This window comes from Haliaeetus albicilla, chromosome 4 (genome assembly GCF_947461875.1).
Source record: "Haliaeetus albicilla chromosome 4, bHalAlb1.1, whole genome shotgun sequence".
Lineage (NCBI taxonomy): Eukaryota > Metazoa > Chordata > Aves > Accipitriformes > Accipitridae > Haliaeetus > Haliaeetus albicilla.
The window spans coordinates 13,923,990-13,949,425 of record NC_091486.1 but is presented as its reverse complement, the minus strand read 5'-3'; the positions used below and the strand labels follow the sequence as shown (position 1 = coordinate 13,949,425).

Below are 25,436 nucleotides of genomic sequence, written 5' to 3'. Positions count from 1 at the left end.
CACTGGAATAGACTAATTCAGGAGGCTGTGAAATCTTCAAAGGATGTATTTTAAGTATAGGTTGGAAAAACGTCTGCCAGAAGACATTTGGGTATATTTGGTTGTCTTCTGTGAACAAGAAACTGGATTTGACTATTTCCTGAAGCCCCTTGTATTACAATACCTACAAAGACTCAAAATTTCCTCCTTGCCGTTAGAAATACAGTATCATCAAAATAAGTTATGTTGCCAGTTGATAAACGTCCTTTATGAACAACAGAAGGCAAAGTGACAATACACTCTTATTAGCAATCCACTGTAGACAAATTACACTGGCAAGTAGAAGTTAGTCCCCAGGGTAAGGCTGACACCCTGGTTAACAAAACTTTCCAAGAGTGGCTTAAGTCAAGATTAATGTACAGCCATGAAGTATATAAATACTAAGGTGAACCTTAGAACCCCTCTCCCGTGTCTGAAATCCAAACCATACCCATACCTTCCCTGCAGGATCCTTAACTAACTCTACAACAGTGACCCCAACTTAAACACAAATACAAACAGAATTTTCTCCTTGACAAAACTTACTTTGGGCCCAGCTTTGAGAAGTATGAAGCATGCATGTCATGAGATTTCTTGGAAGAACAAACTAGGGAAGAACTCTCTCACAGAGAACATGAAAGAGCTTCCTCCTTGCTGCAAGCAAGATGCAAGGAAGCATTTGGATTCTATCATGCTGAGCTGCTCCAAGACCAAACAAAACTCCTCATACTTGTAACATTCATTATTCAACAGCAAACAATAGATCTTAATAAACTTTTGGCTATTCAGAACAGCTTTCTAAATCACCCATACATCCAGCTTCACAGACCACACATGCTGGACACCGCATGAAAGGGAATCAATGTTAGCATATTCAGCGTGCTCTGTCCTGGTTTCCACCTCAGTGTGACTCAGTTGTGCTGCTTTGCCACAGCAAGACCTGCTACTAAAGCCAGAATAACACACAGACCAGCCCTTTCCCAATTAAATTGAACTTATTTATGCAACACTAAGTGAGCTAAACCCTGTAAAAAAGTCCCCAGGCCACTCAAATCAATATAAAATTCACTTTAGGCTTGTAGTGTTTTAGCTCATTAGGGACACGTTTAAATTAAATTGTATGAAAGCATGTCATAAAAGGAATTTGCACCATTTCCCAAACCTTACGATACAGAAAGTGTCTTCCCTCTATGTAAAGATCCACCATTGAATGAAACCCCAAGGTGAGGCCTATGCTAGGAAGCATTCACACATCATCCTTAGTTGCTGGCTCAGGAGGGGACAAGAAACAAGCTGATCTTAAGTTAGACATCCTCCCCCACCTACAGAGGTCTTGACATCAGCACCGAGTTTCATATCACTACAATGGACTTACACAACCAGTATCCTCAATTTAATAAGCACAATATTTTCCCAAAAGAACAGAAGAGACTCAGGAGCAAAGACATACACTTGTACATTGTATACTGTCAGTCAGTGGCAGAACTGCCAGCTGAACCTGAGTCTGTAACAGCCCAGTTCTTCCATGAAGCACAAGCCTTGTATCTCCAGTGACTCAAGTGGTAAGGTTCACAACTTGTGCTCCCAGGCCTTGCAAATGGACTCACTGTACCTCATACAAGTGAGGATATTAAACATCTCAAGTTACCTGGAAAGAGAAACTTTATTTTAAAACCTTATCTCAGGAGATTTTTTTCTTCTATGGATAGCCTGAAAACCATAAAGGCAGAGACCACCAAAACACATTAGCTACCACACACTAGTCACACACATTAACTGGTAGTACTCGTATCACATTATTGCAATGCCTATTCATCTCAAAACCACAGGGAAAAAATACAGTCTAGCTTGTGGTTAAGGTTTCCTAAAAAGTCATAGGCAGTCTCTGAACACTCCAACAGATTTTCTCCAGAGCCTTCCCCTGAACACAGATGAACAAAATGGGCATGAAACTTCAGGCAGGCCACTCTGCACTGCTGCTGGAACTGTGTCTCCTCTTGCATCTTTTAAAGCAGAGCACTACCTCCTACAGACAGGGGCTGCATCTCCTTTTTGCCTGCAAACAGGACAGAAACAATCAAAAGTCTGCTGGTGTCTGCAAGGTATCTGAAACTTCATCTCATGAGCCACCTTGCAAATACACTGGACTGCTATTCTGACTACCTACACAGAAAAGCTCAGTTGTGGTACAGACCTGTGGTTTGCGAACCTGGATTTTGTCATTACCACCTCTGTTTTACAGCCTCAGCAACCAAAGGTGGGAGAAGGGTTTGCTTTGCTGCAAGCTAAGAGTCAATGGCAGGCTCTCCAGTATTAATCACTCTTCACTATCATTCTCCTCTTATTCACATGAAATAAAATCCACACAGCTCCTTCACAGACTGGGAGCAGTACTAGTCGGCTAACAGGGACCTGCAAGAGAAGTTTTCTTCTTTCAAACCTAGACTATGCAATATGTTTGGGAAGGAGAAAATGGCAAGGCTCTGCCCTCTAGTCATTTCCCAAGAGCCCAAAATACTGGAGGCATAATTGCAATTAACTGCTGCTAAGGCTGCCAGCTCAGCAGCAACTAAACCCTTCCAATGGCTCCTGAGTGAATTCAGTATATTGGTTTTAGGAACTGGGTGAACAGACCAGACCCAGCAACTGAATACTGCCAATACACTTCTCCCTTCTTTAAACATCCTCCTTGAGACCTGGGGGAACAAAGCATCATTATCCTGCAACAAGAAGCATCTGCATGTGGCATTAGCTAAAGCACTGCATAAACAAGCAAGAGAGAAAACACCTTTTCCCCTGGAGCTAATCCCTCCAAGGGTACCTGCTTTCCCAGCAAACCTTTACACCAGCAGAAACTTAGTTCACACTCAGCTGCTCACAGTTCAGCAATGCAGACTGATGGTCTCTACCTTGTCATCTTCAGCCACACATGAAACCCACTGCGGGTGGTTTGATCATGTTCTTATATCTAAAGGGGCAAGGCTAGCAAGCAACCCACCCAGTCTCTCTTCCACACAGTGAGGAATCCTTCTCAACAGGAATTTGTGGAGCAGCCTCCATTCTTCTGGCAGTGTTATAGAAACACAAAGCAGAAAATGAATAGCGTGAAAAGTAACCGGGGACTTCCTCTCCACTACAGTCACCTTGCCTGCCAGCCTACTTCAGTCACACAGACAGATGAGGGCTCCCTCCCACTATGTCTGGTACAAGCACTTTCCTAACACTGGTTCTGTACCTCTCCCTCCAAACAGAGGTGACAATACTGCACACCAGGCTCTTGTGCTCAGTCAGATCACAGCAGGCCAAGGAAGCTCCAAACCAGCCTGGTAAGCGAAAGCTTCAGGCTGCCATAGCTGTGGTAGGCCAAGACTGCAGGAAGAGCAACAGCAACATGCCCCAGGAGCCAAGCTACCTAATGCAACTGCTAGTGAGGCAAATGGGAGAAGAAAGAAGGAAGAGCTTCTCCACATGAAGCAGGATACAATGAGAAGGAACCTCTCTACTACTGTTTCAGCAAATATTCTTTTATCTTCAGGGCAGTTCCTTTTCCATTCAGAGGGCAGAAGGGAGGCAGAGTACACTGCAAGTACCTGGGCACTGCTTTCCATCCAAGTCCCACAAGGTCTGATTTCTATAGCTCCAGAACTACCAAGTGGGAAAGAAAACTTATAAAGTCAAGTCAAAGGAAGCAGGAGAGAGGCATAGTCTTACCTCCTGTCTTGCCCTGGGTTTTTTGGGTTTGTTTTTGGTGGTTTTTATTTTTAAATTAAAGAAGAGACCTTCTGCTAACATGGTTTGGAGAACATTGTATCTGAGCACAAAGGACTGTTCCAGCTACCAGCAAGAATCAGAACAAGCTCCTGCTTGTAAAGGGAAGAAGGACAGCAGGCAGGAACCTAGCTTCCATGGGCTAGGAACACATGGTCATCAGGACCAGCACGACTGAAACAGGGACGCAGCTCAGTAGGGCTCAGCAGGGCCTACCCTCAGCACACCCACAAGGTAAGAGCTGTCAGGGAAGAAAGCCATTCTCCCATTCCACTTTTGGAAGCTCTGTTCAATATGCTGCGAGCTGAGCTTCCACACCTGCTCCACACTTCATTGGCAGTCCAGCAACTAGTTCAGAGGCCAAAGAGTACCAAAATCCACTAGCCCGTTGCCAAATTTCCCCTGTAGGATCACTTTGCTACTTTATCTGTGAACTAGGAACTAAATACAACCTCTGCCTTAATGGCTGGTGACTAAAGAACATAGCATCAATATTTAAAGCAATCCAATTCCCTTGACAGAAAGCAACATATTTGTGCCAAGTTTATTGTTCAAGCAGGTAAAAGCAGCATGCTTCAGTGATGGGTTTAGCCATTTTGTTTAGCCATTACTGAAAAGTAATTCCAGATCCTTTTGGATGAAAAGCACATCTCATCCTTCCAAAATCATATTATTTACTTTTGATCTAGTATCAAAGACTTTCAGGATATGTGTATCATTAACTATGCCAATCAGAAGAGCAGTGAATCTCCAAACCAACGATTTCAGTATATGTAGGGAAAAACATGCATTAAATATTTCTAGATCATATCTTGCAAGATCAGGAAGCAGGGGGTTCCTCCTAACAAGGACTTGCAATAAGTTTTATATACAGATTAGTTCTAGACATCAGGCAAATAGCATTATCTGTATTGGAGTACATTAAACACTCCAACCCAAATATTCTAGACAAATACAGCCCCTACTGAAAGAAGACACTACTCAAGGCAAGGGACATTACCACAGTCCAAGGTCAACCAGGCCTAGGAAACCACATAAAGACTAACATGTAAAGCTCAACTGTCCATAGTGCAGACAGATCACTTATTGCTCATTACTAACAGAAGAGCATAAAAAAATAGGAGATCTACAGCTCCACTGGAACAGAACATTTATCTTCCCCTGACACTCCCCTTGCAGACTCCTGGTGCATGTGCACAAACTTGCTTTCAGCAGAAAGTTGGAGCTCACTGCATTAAGGAGAAAATTAGCTGTGCAAGTCAAATGAAGAGCATATGCTTCTTTTCAAGTTTCCTTTTAATCTTTTGATGCCAGATAAAAGGAAAAAATAAGATCCATCTCACAGGTATGCAACTGTTTCCAAAATGAGCACTGAACAGCAGAGATTCAAAACAGGCATAAAGATGAAAACAATATCCATATGCAGCTTAAATGTCATCCACAAACACCGAATCTGTCAGCGAGAAAGATTATGATCTTGGGGCAAAGGACCCCTCTCAGCCTTATCTGGGTTCAATCCCTACCTCCCTCCCTGCCAAGCCTCAACCTCAATTCAAAGGAACAGGATGCACCTCAAGTTCTTGCAAGAATTTGGACCCTACTCCAGGTCCTGGGACAGCCAAGTATCTGCTAATGGGCTCTTCCAAACACCTCATTCTCAGCTCTTCTATTTCCTACAAAACAGGGACCCTTTCAAATACAATGACACAACCCCCCTGACTGATCGATTACCCAGTATCGACCCAAGCAAATAATGTTCTGCACAAGGACACCCCTTTGTGACTGAAGCCTTAATTGCAAATCACAATCCAGCTTGTAATACTGGTCAGTCAGCTGCTCTCCTCAGAGACATTTATACCTATAATGACTCTATTCAAGTCAAATGAGATTCCAAATTTCCTCCAAAATAACCAAGAGCAGAATACAGGATGTCAAAACAGGCATTGTCTGGAAGCAGAGGGAACATCCTTCTCACACCACTGATCTGGGAAGGGCAAAGGAAACAGCAAAGACAAGAGAAGAAAAAACTGATTGAAAACAGCATCATCTGTCTATCATCAAGACACTTTTTTTTTTTAAAGAACACAGCCAAAGACCATGACCTCTTTACCCTACATTATTTGCATCAATAACAGATATTTAGAGTCAGAAGGGGCTCATTAGGTCAGTTAATCTGATATCCTATGTAATACAGCTGATGAAATCCCAAACAGTTCCTCCTACACTGAAACCAATTATTTTCTATGAATAAAACATTTCTTCTGGAACAGCATTAGGGCTTAATCTGATTTAAGATCTTCAAATCAAATAAAGGAAGATGATCAGAACTAAGGATTCTGACCAGCAATTTATTTTTTGTTACAGATACAAACACTGCATACACCACAGTAAAATGCAGAAAGACACAACCATTTTTCTCATATGCCAAAAAAGGACCCTCCCACCCCAAGATTCACACACAATAGTTTTCAAGTTTCTGAAATGTACAGGGATCTACATACTTTCTATTAAGGATGTGGAACTCTACAGAGCAAGTTTAAGCCCACAGGCAAGCCTCACTTCCTTCAAGTTCTCTTTTATAGCTCCCTAAACAATAACACAAGTTCCACATGGCCCAGAGATCACAGGCTGGAAACTGGTGCACTCCAGCCAGAGTGCAAACAACCAGAGAGGGCTTGAGTTGTTCTCATATTAATTCCTATGGCAGTACAAAAAACACGAATAGCCCAAGAATATTTCTTCCCACCTTCTATTTTGTAAAAGCTTTATACAAAACAGCATCTTTCAAAGATGCCACATTCACACAATACCACGGTAACCAGCATGGAAGCCAAAATTTCTGATATAAATTCACATTTAATTGACTATAAAAGACTACCAATGTGTTTTTATTTTAAAACCACTAAAACTATCACAAGAAAATACAGATTCAAAAGCTTCAAATAGGGGGAGTGGAAAAATCATAAATTTCAATCACATACCCTGACTTCTGTAACAAGAGAGAATACAAGATTAGTTACCCCCCGATTACTTATTATTAAAGGTTAGCCTCAAAGGAAAGTCCCCCAGAGAAAAATGTCTATAAGAAACAAAATTCAAATGTAAATTAATCCTTATTAACATGTACACAAGTAACAGGCACAGATGTTATTAAAAGCATTTCAAGAGTTAAAACTAAACAAGACAGATCTTTCCCACATTAGCTGTGATGTTCATCCAAAATTAAGTCCCATTTCCCAAGAGCCTGCACATGGGCATGCTTTAAGCAGCACACTGCAGCAGGTGGGGTCAATTTGAGTTTGTCTGACTTTAATGGCAGCAGGATCTGGCTGTTAATTAAGCACCAGATTTCCCATTGTCCCAACCCTACCACACCTTTCCTGATTAAAAAAGGCAGCTTTTAAAGCATTTTTGTTTTAGTTGCTGCTCAGCCAAGTTTGGCTGCACAGAGCCTTTTTCTGCCCTATATTCACTTATGAGAACTGCTGCTTTTGCTTATCACAAGTGTCTTTCTGATCCCCAGAAAGCAAGCCCCAATAACACATTTCCTTTCCATCCTCTCAGCTTGAAAATGCCAGTCACCTACAACTGCTGATAGCCATGAAATAAACAAAAGAAAGATAAACAGGCTCAAGTCATCACCATGACCTCCCAGAAGTTTTTCCTGGCTAACCTCCCAGCCTGATAAACACCATCTCAAAGTTCTGGCCTCAACCTCTTCTCTTTGCCTGTGCTTACTTCACCCCAATTTAAAAAGGCACACCAGAACCTGTCCTCCTGCTCTGTTCCTCTCAGATTGTCACATGACAGTCACCACTGGATATCTCCCACAGCAAAAGCAGAGTCTATCTCACCCTCATCCTTCCCCACAGCCCCATTCCTCACATCAGCAGCTCCCTTCTCCTCCAAGCTCCTGGCTCATGCACTCCTGCTCAGATTCCCCAGAAGGCTTTATTCAGGCCTTCTGAACTGCCAGCATTGGCCTGTCTGCACAACAACTAGTTGAGACATGGCCACTTATACAGCTCCCCACACTTTCTCAGTAAATGTCTCATACATCCAAAGCTCATCAGTGTCTGAGGGCTGCAGCTGCACCAAATGAGCCCCTTTGGCTAGGAGCATGAGAGCAGCAGGACCACAGGACCATCCCAGCCACCCCTTCATGGCTAGTCCAACAGAATAATATTGATGTTGGACCAACGATCTTGGGCACATCGTAAAACACGCTCCTGCAAAACAATTGTGATAAATTTGGATTCTAGTTAAAAACAAAAAACATATAATACATAGAAGTCTGGAGTACCCACACAGAGTATCTAGCACATATTCCAGCAATTCAACCTGGTTCTCTCTAAATCAACTTTCCCTTCATCTCATTTCCCTCCTTTATGTTAGCTGAAAGGACTGGGGAACCCACGAGACCCACCTGACCTAGGTGACTTCACTACTACATCATGAGAAACCCGCTTTCCATAGACAAAAAAGTCAGTAAGCGACCCTCACACCACCTTTTGCATGACTTAGTTTTGTAACAGAGCTACCACCTAGAAAAGTAACCAACTCTTGTTCTTAAGTGTTTGTCCAGCTACAGCACTCTTCTACAATTCCCATGCACTACTTCCTCCTGAAAACAGCCACCAGAAAACTCTTTGAAAGATGCCTGTAAGATAGCCATTATTTACCATTACCCCAGATACCTCAGTGACAGCACAATGAAGGGTAAACAGCTGAGAAAAGACCATGTTAGTACCTAACACTCAGTTAAGACCTCTCCCCACCTAGGAACTTGAAGGATACTTTTCAAGCTTATTAACTCTCTAACCTTGCAGTATTTCATGCAGACCTAAAATCCAGCCTTTCCCGTTTGTCCTAAACACCTAGAAGTTCTCATGTGGTTCTCATTAGCTCACCTTTCTGCTATTACATATCCTTTCCCTTCCAGCTTTCCGAAACATTCCAGCTCTGCCCCATTTACATCACTATTGCTGTAGAGGAAATTGTCTTACCCTGGTACCTTGGCTAGGATGATCCTTCTTTTCACACCCCCATCCCTCTCTAGCAGTTCTGCGCATTGAAGTTCTCATCTCTCCACCTTCAAAGCACTGTCATTTGGCCCGAGATGTCAGCTCCTGCCTTCCCACTCATCTGTAGCGCCAGTTCCCATCACACCACTTCTAGGTGCAAGTTTTAAAACAAGAACCACTGCACTTTTCTCCACACATGCTCTCCTGCCTGGGAAAAGCTTCTCATTAATTGTAAAGTAGCTTACTAGAACAGGAAATTCCAGAAGAAACAGATGAAGTTGCATAGAGAGAATAGGACCTGAGCAACACAAAGAAAGAAGCAGAGCTTTTTAAAGGCAACAAGAAAGCTCAGATCTCAACAGGGACTGGAGCTGGTGGAGTCTTTCACAAGTAGACTTATTCACATAACTTCTTCACAGTCCAGCGACATTATACAGGTAACTTTCCAAAGACCTAAAGGGACAGAAGGTAGAAGAGGTGGACAGTAGACTACCAGGAAAGCCACCCAGGCTTGGAAGAAAAGCCTGGAAGAAAAGCTTTAGCCAGACAGACAAAAGAAGAACAAATATTCCAATCTGTAAGAGCAGGTACGTCCTAAAATGTGTGTGCAGTTTCAGCTTTCCATACAACATCCAATCTTTGCAAGAGAAATTCCTTTTGGAGATCAAGCAGTTCAGCCATGCACGTAACAGCAGCACATCAATGGCACCCTTCATTCCTCAGGATAGAACACTGCAGCATTCTATCCCTCTGAACACCTCCCAGTTAAACAAGGTACACAACTATCTTTTCCAGGGTCTTAATTTAAAAAACTAGGAGTGTACCCCAGCATCTGCCCAAGAATCATTCTGTCCACAGCACTGAACAGGTAAGAACATGCACAGATACATTGTCTATTGAGGAGTATTGGTTTAAGTAACATGGTGCAACAGGACCGACTCCATCAGCTCTCAGCAGGATTCCCTCCAAAACTCAGGTACACTTTTTTTATTCCAGTGTGAAAGCTAGAGTTGTCTATATTTATAAAGCTACTATAGAAATTGGGTTCTTAACATGTCTGGCTCCATCAAACAACTTTGGTGATGGGCATACATCAATAAAAGCCTTTTAAACAGTGCTGAGCAAGTAGCAACCCGTTTATCCAAGCTCCCAACAGCGAGACATGAAGTCCTGAGCTGTTAAAAGCAGACATTTGTTCCACGTCACTGCACAAGCAGCGATGCCTCCATTTGCAGTAAGATTTCCAATTAGACCCAACATGACTATGTCACTTGATATTAGTCAGATGGAGAGTCATGCCAATACAAGGCAAGAATACTGTATTTTAACAGAATATAGTTCTTTGTGTGTCCATTAGAACTAAGACAATTAGCAGAAAGACCCAATTTCTAACATACAATTCGCAGTAAATGCAGCTATTACTTAAACAGTATAATTTGAAAATACACCGAGTAGAAGCAACTTTTGGTTTTCCATTTGCTATTACCAGGTTCTCAACCACGAGCTGACTGGCATGAACACTCTTACCCTGGCAAGGTGGTAACACCACAGTTAACCTTGCAATGCTTCCATGTCCCAAAAGAGATCCTGCCAGCCCTCACATTTGTGCACACGTCCTGCCTGTGTGAGCAGAGCCAGCCACAAGAAGGGTATGGCACGATGAGACTCTACTACTGAATTTTTTCATTGTTTCCACAAACCTCTCTCCAGAAAGCTACTTTTGGAGATGAAAAAGCATTACTAGGCATGAAAATTTTCTCTCTCACACTTAATGCAGGGCCCAAACCTACACATTCTTTCCTCTGGCTAAACTCCCAGCCACACTACAAAAAATTATCTTGCTTTCCACGCTCTGATAACTGGGACTCTTTGCTCTGATTCTTGAATACTCAAATGTTGCTTTGTTTTAAAGTTTCATATTTGGCACAAAAACAATAACAAGTGAGAAACATAGCAGGTTTTGTCTAGTTACAAAAAAAAAGAGATCTGATCTAGGAAGAAAGTAATCAACAAGTTGTGGGAGGTAACATTCACTTGCAGAAAATCAGACTACACGTCTCCACCATGTTCGACACCTTTCCTGCATTTATAATGATATGACCACAGAGCAGACGACACATGGGATACAAATACATGAGGTAGCTTTACACAAACTCACACATAGCACAGTCCAGCCATCAGAAACCTGGAGCTCTGAGCTAGCCAAGCAGCAGGAAAAATCTGACAGCACTGAGCCTCAACTAGATTGTCACTGGTACCCTGGGTGGCTCATCTTAGAGTCAGCTCACATACTTAAGACAAACCCAAACTGCTACACTGCCATCACTGGTATCCCAAAAGCATTTATATGGGAGTTGATTCACACAGGCACTTCTGACACTGAGACACTTACTACTTCTGTGCTAACAAATTTTGTTAGAAAACAAATAAGAAACAAGTTTTAAGGCTTTGACTGTGAACAATGATATGGTGGATAAAACTAGATGAGCCGAACGGCCCTTGCAACCTGAATTACCCTGTGATCCTATGAGCTGATTCTACCACCATACAGGAAATCTTACCTTTCAGTCTCAAAATGGAATTCATGCAAAAGGAGGGCTGCCAAAGCTGGAATATCATATCTGAAACAAAGTATCCCTGCACCAGACTGCCTAGTCTAGTGGGCTGGTCCTCCAAAAACTAACACAGAGGTACTTAATGTTAAGAACACACTGGAAGGGTAAAAAAGATATATGTATTTTTATTACCATATATCAGGTATTGTTCAGTCTTATTTTTAAGGAAGAGATCCTTAAATTGTTTGTCTATCATTCATGTATTCTTCCCTCTCCCCACAACTTCTGAATTCTTTAACCAATTTTAACAAACTTCAACCTAACATGGTAGAGAAAATAGAGCTCCCAAAGATACTATGCTCTTACAAATAAGAGTAACCAAGCAAAAGAAGTTCCATTGAAAGAGACTTCAGCATGAAGAAAACCACAGCATTAGACACCAGCAAATCTACACAGAAAAAGCCAAAGGAAATTAAACTTCATAAAACTTCTCTGCTTACAAAATGACTTAATTAAAAAGAGAAAGTCAGAGGCAACTAGACCCCACTGCCAGTGGGACTGCCAGGAGGTGATTTTTCATGCTGAAGTTCAAAGGGTGAGAACAAGAATGGCTTTCAAGACAACTTCAAGGAATATTCCACAAAGATGACATGGAAGAGTGTGCATACTTTTAGCTGAGAAGCTAACAGGCTGGTGTTGGTGAGGGGACCCTGGGAGCTGAGGAATATTTCTTCCAGTGTGAAGATGACAACAGAACTCCACTGAGCCATTTAGAGACTTGCAAAAAAAAAAAAAAAAAAATCAAGATGCCTGTAAACCCACCACTGCACCTAACTTCCAGTTCAGGCAATGATCCTCAGGCAGGAGTCACCATGTCAGGAAAAACGAGGATTCTCCCCTACTTACCCCACTACCTACTAAACACCAGGGGAGCTGGATCACACACGCATATGAGCAACTGCTAATTTTAATCCAGAGGTAACAGGCACATGATCCTCAGGCACAGCATGAGCAGTCTCTGTAAGTCACTTTGGGACTTCTGAGAACCAAAACCAGTACACTTTTTAAAATATTTGTGTTTATTCACAGTGTTAGAGCAGTTTTAGGCACAGTATCATACCTGTTCTACCATACAGACAAAGGACTGAAATGAACTTTCCCTATCATTGTGCATAATCCTGTTATTCTGTATTGTATATAAACTATTCAAAATCACCACAAGATCTATCTTAAAACCAAGTAGATGTCTTGTCCTTATCTATTCCTCTCCAAGAGTTTTCCAATGTTCTTGCTGCAGGCAACTTCCGTCTCACATCCAGACTAAATTAACTCACAGCCAGTTTATACCCGTTCGTTCTTGTGCTAACCTTGCCCTTTAGATCTAATAGTTCTTTCCCCTCCCTGATGTTCACCCCTCTGATGTATTTATAGACAGTAGTCTTATTCCCTTGCAGCCTTCATACTGTAAACTAAACAAGCTAAACTTTCAGTCTCCTCTGGTTAGGCAGGCTCTCCAATCCCCTAAACACCACACTAGCCCTTCCCTGCACCTGTTCCAGCTTGAATTCCTTCCTGCAGACAGGCAACTAGCACTGTACAACACATGCCACAGAAGGGCCCAACAAGGCGCTGTACAATAGCATTAGTATGCCCTTATCCCCACAGAAATAAATCCCCAATAATCTTCCTTTGCCACCAATGCATCAGCTATGACCCTCAGCCTGCAGTCAAGCAATACACCCAAGGTTTCCCAAGAGCTAGCAAATTGTGTTAGACCTCCGCATAAACCCTAGTGACAAGCACTGAAGTGCTGCAACTGAAACACTATACCAGCATTAAAGGAATTGCTTTATCCTTTCAATTTAGTAACCACAATAGTTCAGTCACTTGTTGACCAGATTTTCAGTCCCAGAAGAGAGCCTGCTTGGCCTCACTAGCCACACTACCAAGCACCCAAGAGAAAATGGCTCTTAAAAAAAAAGCCATAAACAATACTCTTGCCCTGAGCCAGTCCCAGCACTAAAATCCTATGGGAACATAATATAAATTTGGTCAGAAAGCAAAATCAGGGGCTCAAATCTCTACAAGCCAGAAGGATATGAAAGGGAGACATTTACTTTGTATCCCATTTTTCTACTCATCTCTCACCACCCACTACCAGCGACCAAGATACAGAATACCAAGTCAGACAGACCTTGTGTGTGCCACTATGGAAACAAACTTCTGCCTTATTTATTTCAACATTGGGCCTCCGGTCTTCACACTCCCTTGGCATCCTGTAGGGTCTCACTATTTGATTTTGTAATAACCTTGGTAAACAACTGAAAGATACTGTTGTCTGGTACACTCAGGCTGACAAACTTTTTGGTTGTTTTATGTAAACAGTAGCACATCCACTGCATCCATTGTATATAAAAGTACCAGAAAGTATTACTACTCCACTACAGTTCTTCCCACACCAGCTGTAAAAGGAAAATCCTTCCTGCTACAACTAGTCATTATTACCTTTTAAGTGTTAAGAAAAAGCCACAGGAAAACTCTAAATGCTGACTTGCTACAGCAGGTTTTTTGGTTTTGGGGGTTTTTTTTTTTCCCTGTCCTGAATATGAAGGATTGAAACTAGTATTAAATTTTATCTAGCCCAGCTGATACAAATCTCCTATTCTGCACTGCACCCTCTATGGCACTCCCCATACTGCTGATAGCAAATAGGCAAGAGCTGCACCATAATCCGATCAAACTACCACACAGAGCAGTAAGTGTTGGAAAGGCAGGCCCAACTATACAGCCAGAGAAAAAAAAATTGATCAGCTGGACTGGGAATTAACATCAATGCCTACAGGAAACTGGGTATCCCAGAGCCAAAACACTGCTCTTCTGTAAGTTCAAGGCAGGAAAACCCACCTATTGGGAGCATGCCAGCACAGGAGCCTAAAAATCAAGGACTGGGCACACTCTGCAAATGCAGTTCAAGCCCAATGAGTCTTTAGCCCTTCCTAAGATAGCTTTTCTTCCCACGAGAGGAGTCATCAGAAGCTGTTTTTGCCAAAATACCTTTTGCAGTGTGGGCATAAGAATAGGCAAGGAATAGGCTCTACTCATAAGTCCAGATCTCAAGATCACTCTTCCTCCATAGTCCATCTCTCATATCTTTTGGGCATCAAAACTAATTTAATTCATTTTTATTAGCAATTACAGCTTCATGGTAAAGAGTTTTTCAGGGATGAAACTGCTAAATGAACGTGTGTATTACTGATCCTCACACACTGCCAGCATCCCAAAAGTCACCAGCTAACAGCAGCTGCTTGGAAACCCTTTACAAGTCTCTCTTTCTTCCCCAGATGGTGAAGTCTTTTTTTCCCCTGTACATTAAATACTCAACAAAACACACTTACCAAATTATCATATCAACCCATAACCATGCATGATAATTATTTCTTAAATCAGGATCTCTTCCACAGAATTTCAACCAAAATAAACACGGTATAGAGAACAAATGTATGCTTATAGTGAACAACCATTCATCAGCTTAAGTAACTCTAATGGATGCCACTTTAAACTAAGCCTGCACCATCTGTTCTACCCCTCAATTAGCAGAGCCAAAAAAAATTGTTCAATACACAGTTTAAGCAAGCCAGATAATTCATGTATGTAAGTTTTATTTCTCCTCAGCTCAGTGAAGTATGCTCTTGTAATGCTTGATATTCAGAAAGAGATCAGAAGGGAAGGCTGCTTTCTCTAACACTATCAGGAGTTTTGTCAGGGGAAATAAAATTTCCCTGCGATATTTCACCATGTAAAATTTCTCTGGAACATCTCACCATACATTTTATTTTAAAGATGTCTCTGTAAGTAACAAAATCAACTAGGAGCTAAAACAAATCAAATCTGAAATCCTGCACACCTGAACACAAACGAAGCTCAGGACACAGCCCTGCACAGCTCTCGCCCTGACAGACTGGGTCTACCAGCACAGCATTCAGCCAGGAGGCCTTTGCAAGTGGAATTGTCCTCAGCCACGCCGTGGCTGTTAACCATGTCAGTTCCTAACTCCCCTTTCATAGGCAAAGCCCAGTCCTGCAAGCTGCTGGGCACAGAGCCTCACACAGATCAAGCTGCACTGGGGCAAAGGGATCGTCCCATGCGAGGGTGAGATACTCTCCTTGGCAAGCATAGCCTGTGCAGCGAGAGTAGTGCAGCACCAAAAAAAATCACTACTTGCTAAAGTGCGGGGAAAAAAACCAAAAAGTTTCATCCAGTTCCTTACTGCAAACCCCCACCCAGTTTCACTTCAAACTGGCCTTTCCTACCACTCTGCAACATGAGAAAACATTGAATAGAACCTCTCATCAATTTGATGGACCTTGACCTGCCTGATGGCTCTGTCACCACCAAATCTCTAAGCTAAGTTCACTCTCCGGTGTTGCTAGTCAAAAAACAAACCAGCAGTACCAAGGGCTACTTCCTGTGTAAACCTCAACTCCAACAGCACAGGCCATACATCACAGGGAAGAGAAAGGTGCAAGAGACCTCAGCCCCATTACTAGATGGGGTGACAGTACAATACTCACCTGTTGTGAAGCAGGCAAGAGAAGGTCACTGCCCATCACCCTCAGTTCACCTTTAGGAATATCAAGCTAGTAGAAAACTACTTTAAGATCCTGGGCACATTCCTTTATGCTACACCTCAAAATGAAACATCAATGGCACATCATAGCCTGGGTACTGAGAAAGGCACATCAGCCACAGATGAGTCAGGAGATCCTGCATACTTAACAACAGCATTACTAAATAGTGCCACAAGCAGCTCAAAGTGAGATTGTTCACCAAGGAATTACTGATGATTTCAGCTATCTCCCCTTGCTATAGGATTGTGAAGCTGAGAGGACATGCTGAAGCCCCTGACACTGCTGCACCGTTCTGCTTCATGTCTCAAGACAGCTCAGCGCAGGTCTTAGTTATTGTTCAGGGACTCAAAGCTCTGCAAAATAACTCTTTTTTGTTTAGCAGGGGAAGAAATGGACTCAGGCAGAACCACCACCCTTAAAACAGCACAGAAAGCAAACAAAGCACGTGAATAAACAAAACAGAGGCAGGGCTCCTCTTTGGTCTTCAGCATCCTGGAATACCTTCCCCAGCCCAACCTCAACAGTATACCCCACAACTCCTAGTGCCCACACAAACATGGGCCATCTGCTCTAAGTAACTGAGTTCCAGAGAAGACCGAGAGCTCTCAAAGACAATTCATCTTTTCACTCTGCACCATTCTTCTGTCTTTCACCTACCTATAAGTACTTCTGGGAAAACGCAGGCCAGGCAATGCCTGTTGGGTGCAGTTCAGGCGCACTCCTGGCAAGCACAGACATGCAAATGGCCTTGCACTGGACCTCGGTTCCTTGCTTCATATAACAATCATCATGTTTCCTTGACTTGAAAAGCATCCTGAACTATCCAAGTGCCTTCCGCACCCAAGGCAGCTGCCTGTTAACAAAGTAGGAATCAGTAACCAGGTCACAATGCCATTTGTTAGAAGAGTTTCAGAGTGCTGAGTGCTATCAGAAGTGTGTTAGGTCTCACTCGGTTTCACGTATGATACTTTTACAACTTTGACAGCACCAAGGAAAGAAGCATCTCTTTCGCCTCCATCATTGCTTTTTTGCTGCATCACTTGAAAGAGAAGATTGCATTGTCTCCAGTGCCGGTGCTGAGGTCAAGGACTTCACAAAATAGTGTCAGGTTAAAATAGAAATGATGTACAAAAGAACCACCAAAGCCTAAAAGTGTCAATGATGGCCATGACTTACATAGCTCAGACTTGTATGCCAATGAGGGAGAGACAGCTTGAGCCCACCCTGTAAAGGCATAGTAATTTCATCATCAGTTGAGGCTCCTTTTAATCCAAACTGAACTGGATTGCCTCAGAGATGTCACTTCTCTTTGGCTCACTGATGTTTCCTCAGTGATAACATACAAGCACAAGCGTTTAGTTAGAAGAGTCCTAGACATGCAGGAGCCATGAATCAACTGGATGCTGTCCCAAGATAATGGGTCTGTTATCCAAACCTAGTCTAATTCTGAGAGCATACACTTTATCACCTAAGTGTTAGGAAATTTCAGATCATGCAAATGATCTCAATCTTTGTTTTAAGCCGATACTTTTTCAAATGAAGGGAGGTGAGCAGAGAAACAGACTGCAAATATAATGGCTTTTTCAACCACGACCAAACAACTGCAGTTTAGCTCTCCAGATGGCTATTCTAGGCCAGTGATGCTTGGCCTTTCACTCTCAAGGTTGTTACACTAATCCATGAACTGGATCAGATGACACCAGCTACCCTGTTCTCACACCAGACAGAGCTGAGCTTCCGAACCCCCACGCCACAAGCAGTCAAGAAGAAAGGTGACAGTAACACAGATGCAGGCACTAAAACAAAAGGAAGATATTGGCATATGATGATACACTAAGCCTTGGTGGGATACTGAAGCAGACCTCACTACATCGCTAACCTCCAGGTAGTCGGCTTGCCCCACTCAGAGGTTTCACATCTTCTATTATACTCATTCACTGAGAAAACACCCTCCAGACATCCGAGACATGTCTCTGTTATGCTTACTAGAACTTATTAAACACAGCAAATGCTATCTATAGAACACGCACATTAATGAACAGCCAGCTCAGCAGCATGAGTTCTGGAACAGAGTCACTGCAGTACAGAAGTGTCACCAGTTTGTTACTGGAGAATGAATACCACAGTGAACACTGTAAGTGTGTAGTTCAACAGACAAAAGACTAGAAAGGGCAATAGAGGAGAGAGAGAACAAGTTATCCTAAAAGAAGTTCTGCACACTAAGTGTGATGCTGGAATTGCAAAGTACTGTATAGCTCTGTGATCCACATCACTTCAAAAAATCCATGCAAACAGCACATTTTGTAACAATTTCAAGTTTACTGTGCTTGGGTTACCTTTCCACCAAGAAACGTGAAAGTCTGTAAGAGAAAGCCAGTTAACAAGAAAAGTGGGAATAAGAATACGCAATGCTCTCGGAAAATTGTATGTACGCTGCTCGTTCATGACAGCAAACTAAGATTTCCTCATGTGCTCTGCCAGAATGGATCCTCTATTGAGACTGTACTGGATTTGGTGGTTTGTTGATTTGTTTTGTTTTGTTCCTACATGCCAAACAGCTTCTACCACAGCTGCTTGTTGACAAAAATGAAGAGGAAAAAATGCAGCTGTGCAGAACACATTGACCAAGACACTGCAATCTCACAACCACTTCAGTCAAAATTTCTGTTAAAAATAGTTTAAATTAATCTGAGGATGTTGAGCTCCAGAGCACTTGCAACCTATATGGCTAGTCTGTCTTTCACTTCTACAACAAAGAACTCCAGTACAACTCTCAGTTAAGTATCTTCAGGCTCAGCTCTGTAGGAACTTCTAACTCTCAGATTTTTCTGGACTTGTCAGAAAGGAACAGAGTCTCCTACTACATCCCACACAACAGCCCAAGAACCCTATTAAACTCAGAGTGCCTCTGAAGAGAGCAGGACAGGAGTTTTCCAAGCTACAGCTGAGAACCCTTCCCCACTCCCACATTACATGGGAGCAGTAGGACTTCCTCACTAAGACCTGTAGGGAGATGAAGCAACATGACAGGGATAACAAGGCAGTGGAGTTCCATGTCCTACGAACGCACTGCAACACTGTCAAATTCAACAGAACATACATACACATGCACAATACCATTTCCTGAGCTAAGTGCAATAGATCAATTTAGTTCAGTTGCCCACAAAATAAGCAAAAAAAGTCTAGCAAGATTTAATGACAGTGAAAACTACTGCTGTTTACATATGCTGTTTGCAATTTTATAAACTTTTTTCATATGGCAGGAAACCATCAACATTGCTAACTACTGGGATGATCAAAGCATGCCACCAGCACACAGGTACACAAAGAAACTAGGATATCACAAAGTATGCATGCCAAATGTAAATCCATTTATTAAAACTCCATCTACTGAATTCTTACTGCCTCGAGTCCTCAATATCGTATTGGTTATCAACTACCAAGAAGTGGGACAAGAATGGTTGATTCAGCATAATTATCAGCTTACAGAACAGTATATTAGAAAGTCTACTACACAGCTTTCACTTAGATCAAGTAGCACTTGACATTGAAACTTCTGACTGTAATCATATTCCATCTGACAAATCTTACCTTATAATTGCTGGAATTTACCCATGAAGTGGCCAGTCCATCAACCATTTTATCCAGCATAGTCTGATCATGTTCAAGATCAGCTGACTTCTGTTTATCTGAGAAGTAATCTATCAATTCCTGGCCAACCTGAAGTCTCTTTCCAACATCCTTCTGCAGCACTTGCGCTAAGCAGTACTCCATAGTGGGCTCCATAGTGTCTTAGAAATACAGCACCAGCAAGAAAGCTAGAGGGCAGTAGGTCCGAAAAATCCCTCTATAAACGTACGCAGGAGGTTGCCTCTTTGTTAGATGAAGGTTACTGAGGGTCTGGGTTTCAAAGATGCAATTCTGAGAATGACAACAATGCACCATGTGTGTGCGAACAGCAGCTGGCAGGATATTAAAAGTCCAATTTAAATAACTAGTAATAGATGAAGCAACGAGCAGTGCTGTACTGTTGAGTCTGCAATAATTCCCAATTCAGCAGTCCATTCTGAAAGAAATGAAAAAGAACAGTATTATAGGTTAAATTAAGACTGGAACAAAAAAAAGATCGAAAGCATGTCACAAAATAGGTTATTCATATACAGCTGCGAAGCTGTGATAAGCTGGATAAGAGCAGCATTGTTCTATTTTAAGGAATCAGACAAGGTAGGTCAGGACAAAAACCTTTGGTTATTCTTTAGAACAGCAGTTACCCATCAGCTCCCTAGAAGTTTTAGGGACAGACAACAAATCTGGGGCTTAAGTAACAGCTGATTAGTAATCAATATCATTGCAACTAGCACCATCACCATTCACCCACAAAGGTGGGGACAAAATCCTTAACAGGTCACCAGGAAAACGCATCTGCTTTAAGAAGCGAAAGCAGGAAGAGGTCTGGATCCTGTTTTGACTGTTAGCCTTCAGCAATCAATGCCATCAGCTGGCCAGCCAGATACAGCAGTAACACTGGGCTCCAGGAATGTAAAATGAGCAGTTTTCAAAAACTACGTGCTCAAGCTGTTTCCAGGCTGAATTCTGTTACATCCCAACTACACACATCCAGGAAAGAGCACTCACACAGCCTAAATGCAGTTCAACCAACAGTGCCTGTGGTGTCCCGAGAACCAAGGCCATACACAAGAAAGGCCAGGCCAAGCTTTCCTGCCACTGAGACGCACAGCATCATCTCCGAAATAAGCTTTTGGCTTAAGAGGAAAAAAATGGCTACATATCTGGGGTTTGGTTATGTTCCTCAACCCTAGAAACTCTCCTGTCCAAGGACTCCATTAGGGACCCAGCTACAGCTTTTTTTTGTTTGTTAGTTTTTTTGGTTTTGCCCTTCCATCTGCAGCCAAACAAATCCCTCCAGGCAGCCAGGGAACAGACCCCAGGCCTGTCCTCCACCCTTGCACAGACCAGGGCTCCCAGCATCACCATACTGCTTCCTGAAGCACTCTCTCATCACAGGTTAGCTCTTTTAGGAGGGGATGATAAAAATCCAGTGTCTTTTTGTTTCCTGTCTAATAATACCCAAAGCTAGAAATCTGCCCTACTTTTTCCGCCAGCATGAAGAAAGCAGGTCAAGCTCAGAGCAAGGGAAGAGGCTGTGGAGCAGACACCTGGTTCAATAAACAACTGGAAGGAAGCTGGAGGCACTAGTTCACTAATTGGAAGCACTGGGGCAGCAAATCTAAATACCTTCTGTTTGAGCAAATAAGGCCTTCACAAAAGTCTTAATAAAACAAAGTGGATCTGACAGCAGATGAGATGCACACAAGAACCCTAGCCTGGAAACGAAGGCACACCTCACACAGCAGACTATTTCAGTTCATTATCTCACCTCCGTCCTCCTTGGCCAGACATGCAAACTGCCACATCTCACCAACACCACGCATAGCATCCAGATGCAGCACAGAGGCTTGTGGTCTTGAGCTTCCCTAACCCTACAAGGGCTGCCAGACATGTCCCAGCCGCCTGCACTGCTTATTCATCAGGCAGGAGGAGTCACCAGAGAGCAGGTCCCTCTGTTCCAGGCAGCCAGTTCAAATCCCCACTGGCTGACATCGATCAAAACTGGTTCTGTACATCCAGGGACTCACCTCAGCCAACTGCCTGGCAAATCCTACCATCAGCCAGAAGGGATTGTTTGTGCCTGTAGACTTAACTCCCTCCTCACCAGCAAAAGCTCACCCCCCAGAGCAGCAAGGAAGCATTAGCTGCAGCTGCACACACAGCACCTAGGGTTTTAAATTAGTGCCATGATGGCTTACTGCTAGTGACCACTACCCCAATCTGAACTGTCTAAACATACCAAACTCTCACCACTTTGCTTCAAGTCACTTCAAGAGTGATTTGACTTCAGATTCTAGAACTGTCAATACCACTCCCATCAATACTCTTAGACCAATGCCTTTTTTCTTTCTGAAAGGGACACATTGGTTCCAAACTAGAGGAAAGCCATGCCTTTTCTTATTGCTGCAGCTACAGTTTCTCACTTGTTTCAGTTTAGCACAAAAGCAGTGCTCTGAGCTTTCCCATCCTCAGCCAAAATGGTTCATGACATGGCTCCAACTACCCATGGCAGCACAGGCAAAAAAAAACAGGGCTACTTCAAGCAATCATAAAAGCGCAGCAGAAGTTTTCCTCTGAGTCTCCCTGTCTGTACCTTTGAACATTAGCTCCTGCCCTGCCCTCTAGCATGGGTTGGTCTTGCTCCTTGCTGCAGGTACTCCAGTTGTGAGACAGTATTACATACAGGAATCTAAGCATCTAACAGAAGGGTTTTCACACAGTAGGGCAGCATTTCACTGGACACCTCACTAGCAGAGAGCTACTAGAGAAAGGGCAGGTAAGTAATATTTAGCAGCTACCATGTTCTAGCTGAAACCTTTCAAGTTAGCTGTGTGGTTTGCTTCTGGACTCCAGAAGCTGCACACTTGTTCAGAAGGGGATTCTTCTGTTAAGCTGGATATAACATGGTGAAGAAAGTCCCCTAATTGGTTTTAAAATGGAAATGTGGAACTTGTTTAAACTTGAAAATTCAGATTACAGGAGGGTGTAAATGACTGTTAGTTACCACAGAATAGCCATTTTTTATTAACTTCACACATAGACAAGTCCCAACACATCCAAGAAACCATTAGCTGGCCATACTGCCATGAGAAAGGAACATTCAAAGTTTCAAGTCTTTCTTCTATGTGGTTTTCATTTAAGAGTTTGTAAGCCTTTGCCTACAAGGACAGAAACAATCTTTTAAGCAAACTAATATAAACAAATTATTTTTGAGTTCCTCATGTTTTAAACATGTGAAAAAAGGCACAGGATAAAAATTATGGTGCACTATAGAAGATCAGATTTGTGTCATAATCTTGAGGATTGTAGTCTAAAGAAGATCCACTATACATTACGGCACCACCATCAAATGCATACAGGGGAGAAGAGCCAGAAATACCTTTGAATCCTGGGGAAAACAGTAAGCCAAGAGGAAAGGCTCAGGCTGGCTTGCGTCTACCAGCCAACAGGTGTTTAAGTTGCACTTTTTTTAACTACAAAAAAAAAAAAAAGAGCTTTTCCACACATGTTAGGAAGTCTGTTGACTCCCCTCTTCCTCACAGAAGGAAGTGGAAAAAATACCACCTGAGAAAACCAAGACCCAAGCTGACAAAAAATTACCCTCCCAGGCAATGAAGCATATGGCTGCTATACCCCATCAAGTTTGAAATCAACTGGGCAGATGCTCCCCACATAACAAGCTTTGGAAAACACAAAGCCACAGTCTCAGTCCCAGTGGTCCATTTCTGTTCCTGCAGAATTTAAATGCCATAGTTTTCAAGTAGCCAGTGTTACAAGATACAAACAACTTAGGACTAGGATTTTCAGTACAGCCTCTTCCCACAGAAGCACAGTCATGCAGAAGTCAAAACTAACAAATAAGTGGCACAGGTCCTGTCTTTGGAGCTCCTCCAAGTTTTGAGAAGGGTTGCGAATATAGGCTCCAATTCAAGGGTTTTCTCCAATCTTCCTGCTAGGCTTGTGGTTTGCATGCAAGAAGACAGGCTAGGCTACATCTGAATGTCAACATGTAGACAAGATAATCCAAGAGAAAAAAAAATATTCTCCCCACCACCACAGCTCTGTCACTGCAAAAACAGAGTTCCCTCTTTCACTAATAAGCCATCAAAACTATGTGCTTAGTCAAAACCTCTGCCAGTAACACCTAAATTTTCCATCAAGAGCTATCCAGCAGAAAGCCACTAGGGAAGATTAAGTTTAACGCCAGCTTGGAGCTCAAAATGATGAATTTAAAGGAGAAAGCTGACAAAGATTGAATAGCCCAAAGTTACTCATCCTAGATACTACGACCATAACACCATAAAAGCTGGTACAATTCACAGCAAAGCAACTGGCTCAGCACATAGAATAAGTCAATCCAAACAGTAATATATATAAAGGAAATACTTGTTACCTAAGATGCTGTGGCAACATTAAACTGAGTACATAAGCCAATGAACTTTTTTCAGTGCTTAGGAGAACCCCACTGACCCCAGACTAAGTGAAACTGCATTATTTGCAATTCTCACCTAAGACTTTATCTTAGGATAACTTTACAAGAAATTTTAAATCTTCTTCCTCTTGCAATGAGGAAGGAAACCTGAAGTGTAAAGAATGCAATACTACTCTCCCGGGGGCTTGTCTATACTTAGGACCTCTTCCAACATCACTATTTGACTTTAAAAATTATGCTCCACTCTCTTCTGCTCTAGTCATCAGGTTATCATCTTTGTCACGTTTCACAGTCATCTTCATTTACCAACCAACCAGTGCAGTCCACAACCTCCCCAGTTAACTGCTCTAACACAGCTAACTCAACACACAAGTTTGCAGAGAGACAAAATATTGCTGCCAGCCACGATCACTGGACACAAAAGCCAGGGCCACTCAATAACCAGGCCTTTCTAGTCACCTTCCTGAAGGTACCTCTGTACCTGCTTCCAGCCAGGAAACTTGCCAACAACTTGTAAACGTGGCAACACTTCTTTGGTGTTTCCCCCCCCCCGCCCCGCCCGATATGTGGTTAGTTGTAGCCTAGCAGTTGTAGAAATAACACAGCAACACAGTTGTACCAGCAACCCTCCTTCTTCACAGGTCTCAGGACCTAACTGCATACCAACTTCAGTTTAAAATTAGTTCAAGGTACATTAGACAGACATGTCCTTGAACCTTGACCTTCCACAACAAAGAACTCCTCCTTCAGGAGATCTCCACCCTAGTCAAGTCCAGCAATTTTTTAAGTATAAAAGCTACCAGGCATCAGACCTGCAAGTAGTTCACCGCTACTGGAAGGTGGGCAGCGTAAATACTTAACTATTGGGTTTGCCAGCCAAGGCCCCTCGGGCAAGGAGTTCAGAGCAATTAGAACAGCACCTAGAAATCACATACTGCAAAGACCAAATGGACACTTCATCAGCAAGGCAGTGTCAAACTGCAGCTCTGCACAAAGGGTGGAAACTCTCAACCCCTCTGTCCACTCATTCTCCTCTATTTTTGCCCCAAACAGTGCAGCTACCCCCTGCCCAGAGGAGATTTGGTATCAGGCCTTTACAAAGTACGACACTCACTAAGCACTCAATCTACTCTACCCTCCATGTGCAAGTAGCAGTGGACAAAGCAGCTGTACTGACAGTCTCTAAGCTCAAAGTATTCTTAGTTGTTCAAACCCTCTGAGAGAATGAGGTGGCAAGTAAAACATCAAGTGTCCTACTTGAAGAAGAAAACAACCTTTTTCTGGAGCCAAAGGCAGTTCACAAGAGACAGCCACCCAGCCACTGACAGATATGCTCTCCCTTCTGTTGACCTGCCTCCATAAGTAGGCAATAATGTTTCTT

At 42.7% G+C, this 25,436-nt stretch overlaps 1 protein-coding gene across 19 annotated transcripts in view; it reads right to left on the bottom strand.

The window, feature by feature from the left end:
• CLASP1 (cytoplasmic linker associated protein 1) overlaps positions 1-25,436 on the bottom strand; it is a 188,751-nt gene that overhangs the window by 155,743 nt on the left and 7,572 nt on the right. For all 19 annotated transcript variants that reach the window (XM_069780993.1, XM_069780994.1, XM_069780995.1 and 16 more), the window contains exon 2: positions 19,585-20,059. In XM_069780993.1, the coding sequence (XP_069637094.1) occupies positions 19,585-19,779 (195 nt within the window). In that variant the 5' untranslated portion in view covers positions 19,780-20,059. The remainder of the gene's footprint in view (positions 1-19,584; positions 20,060-25,436) is intronic.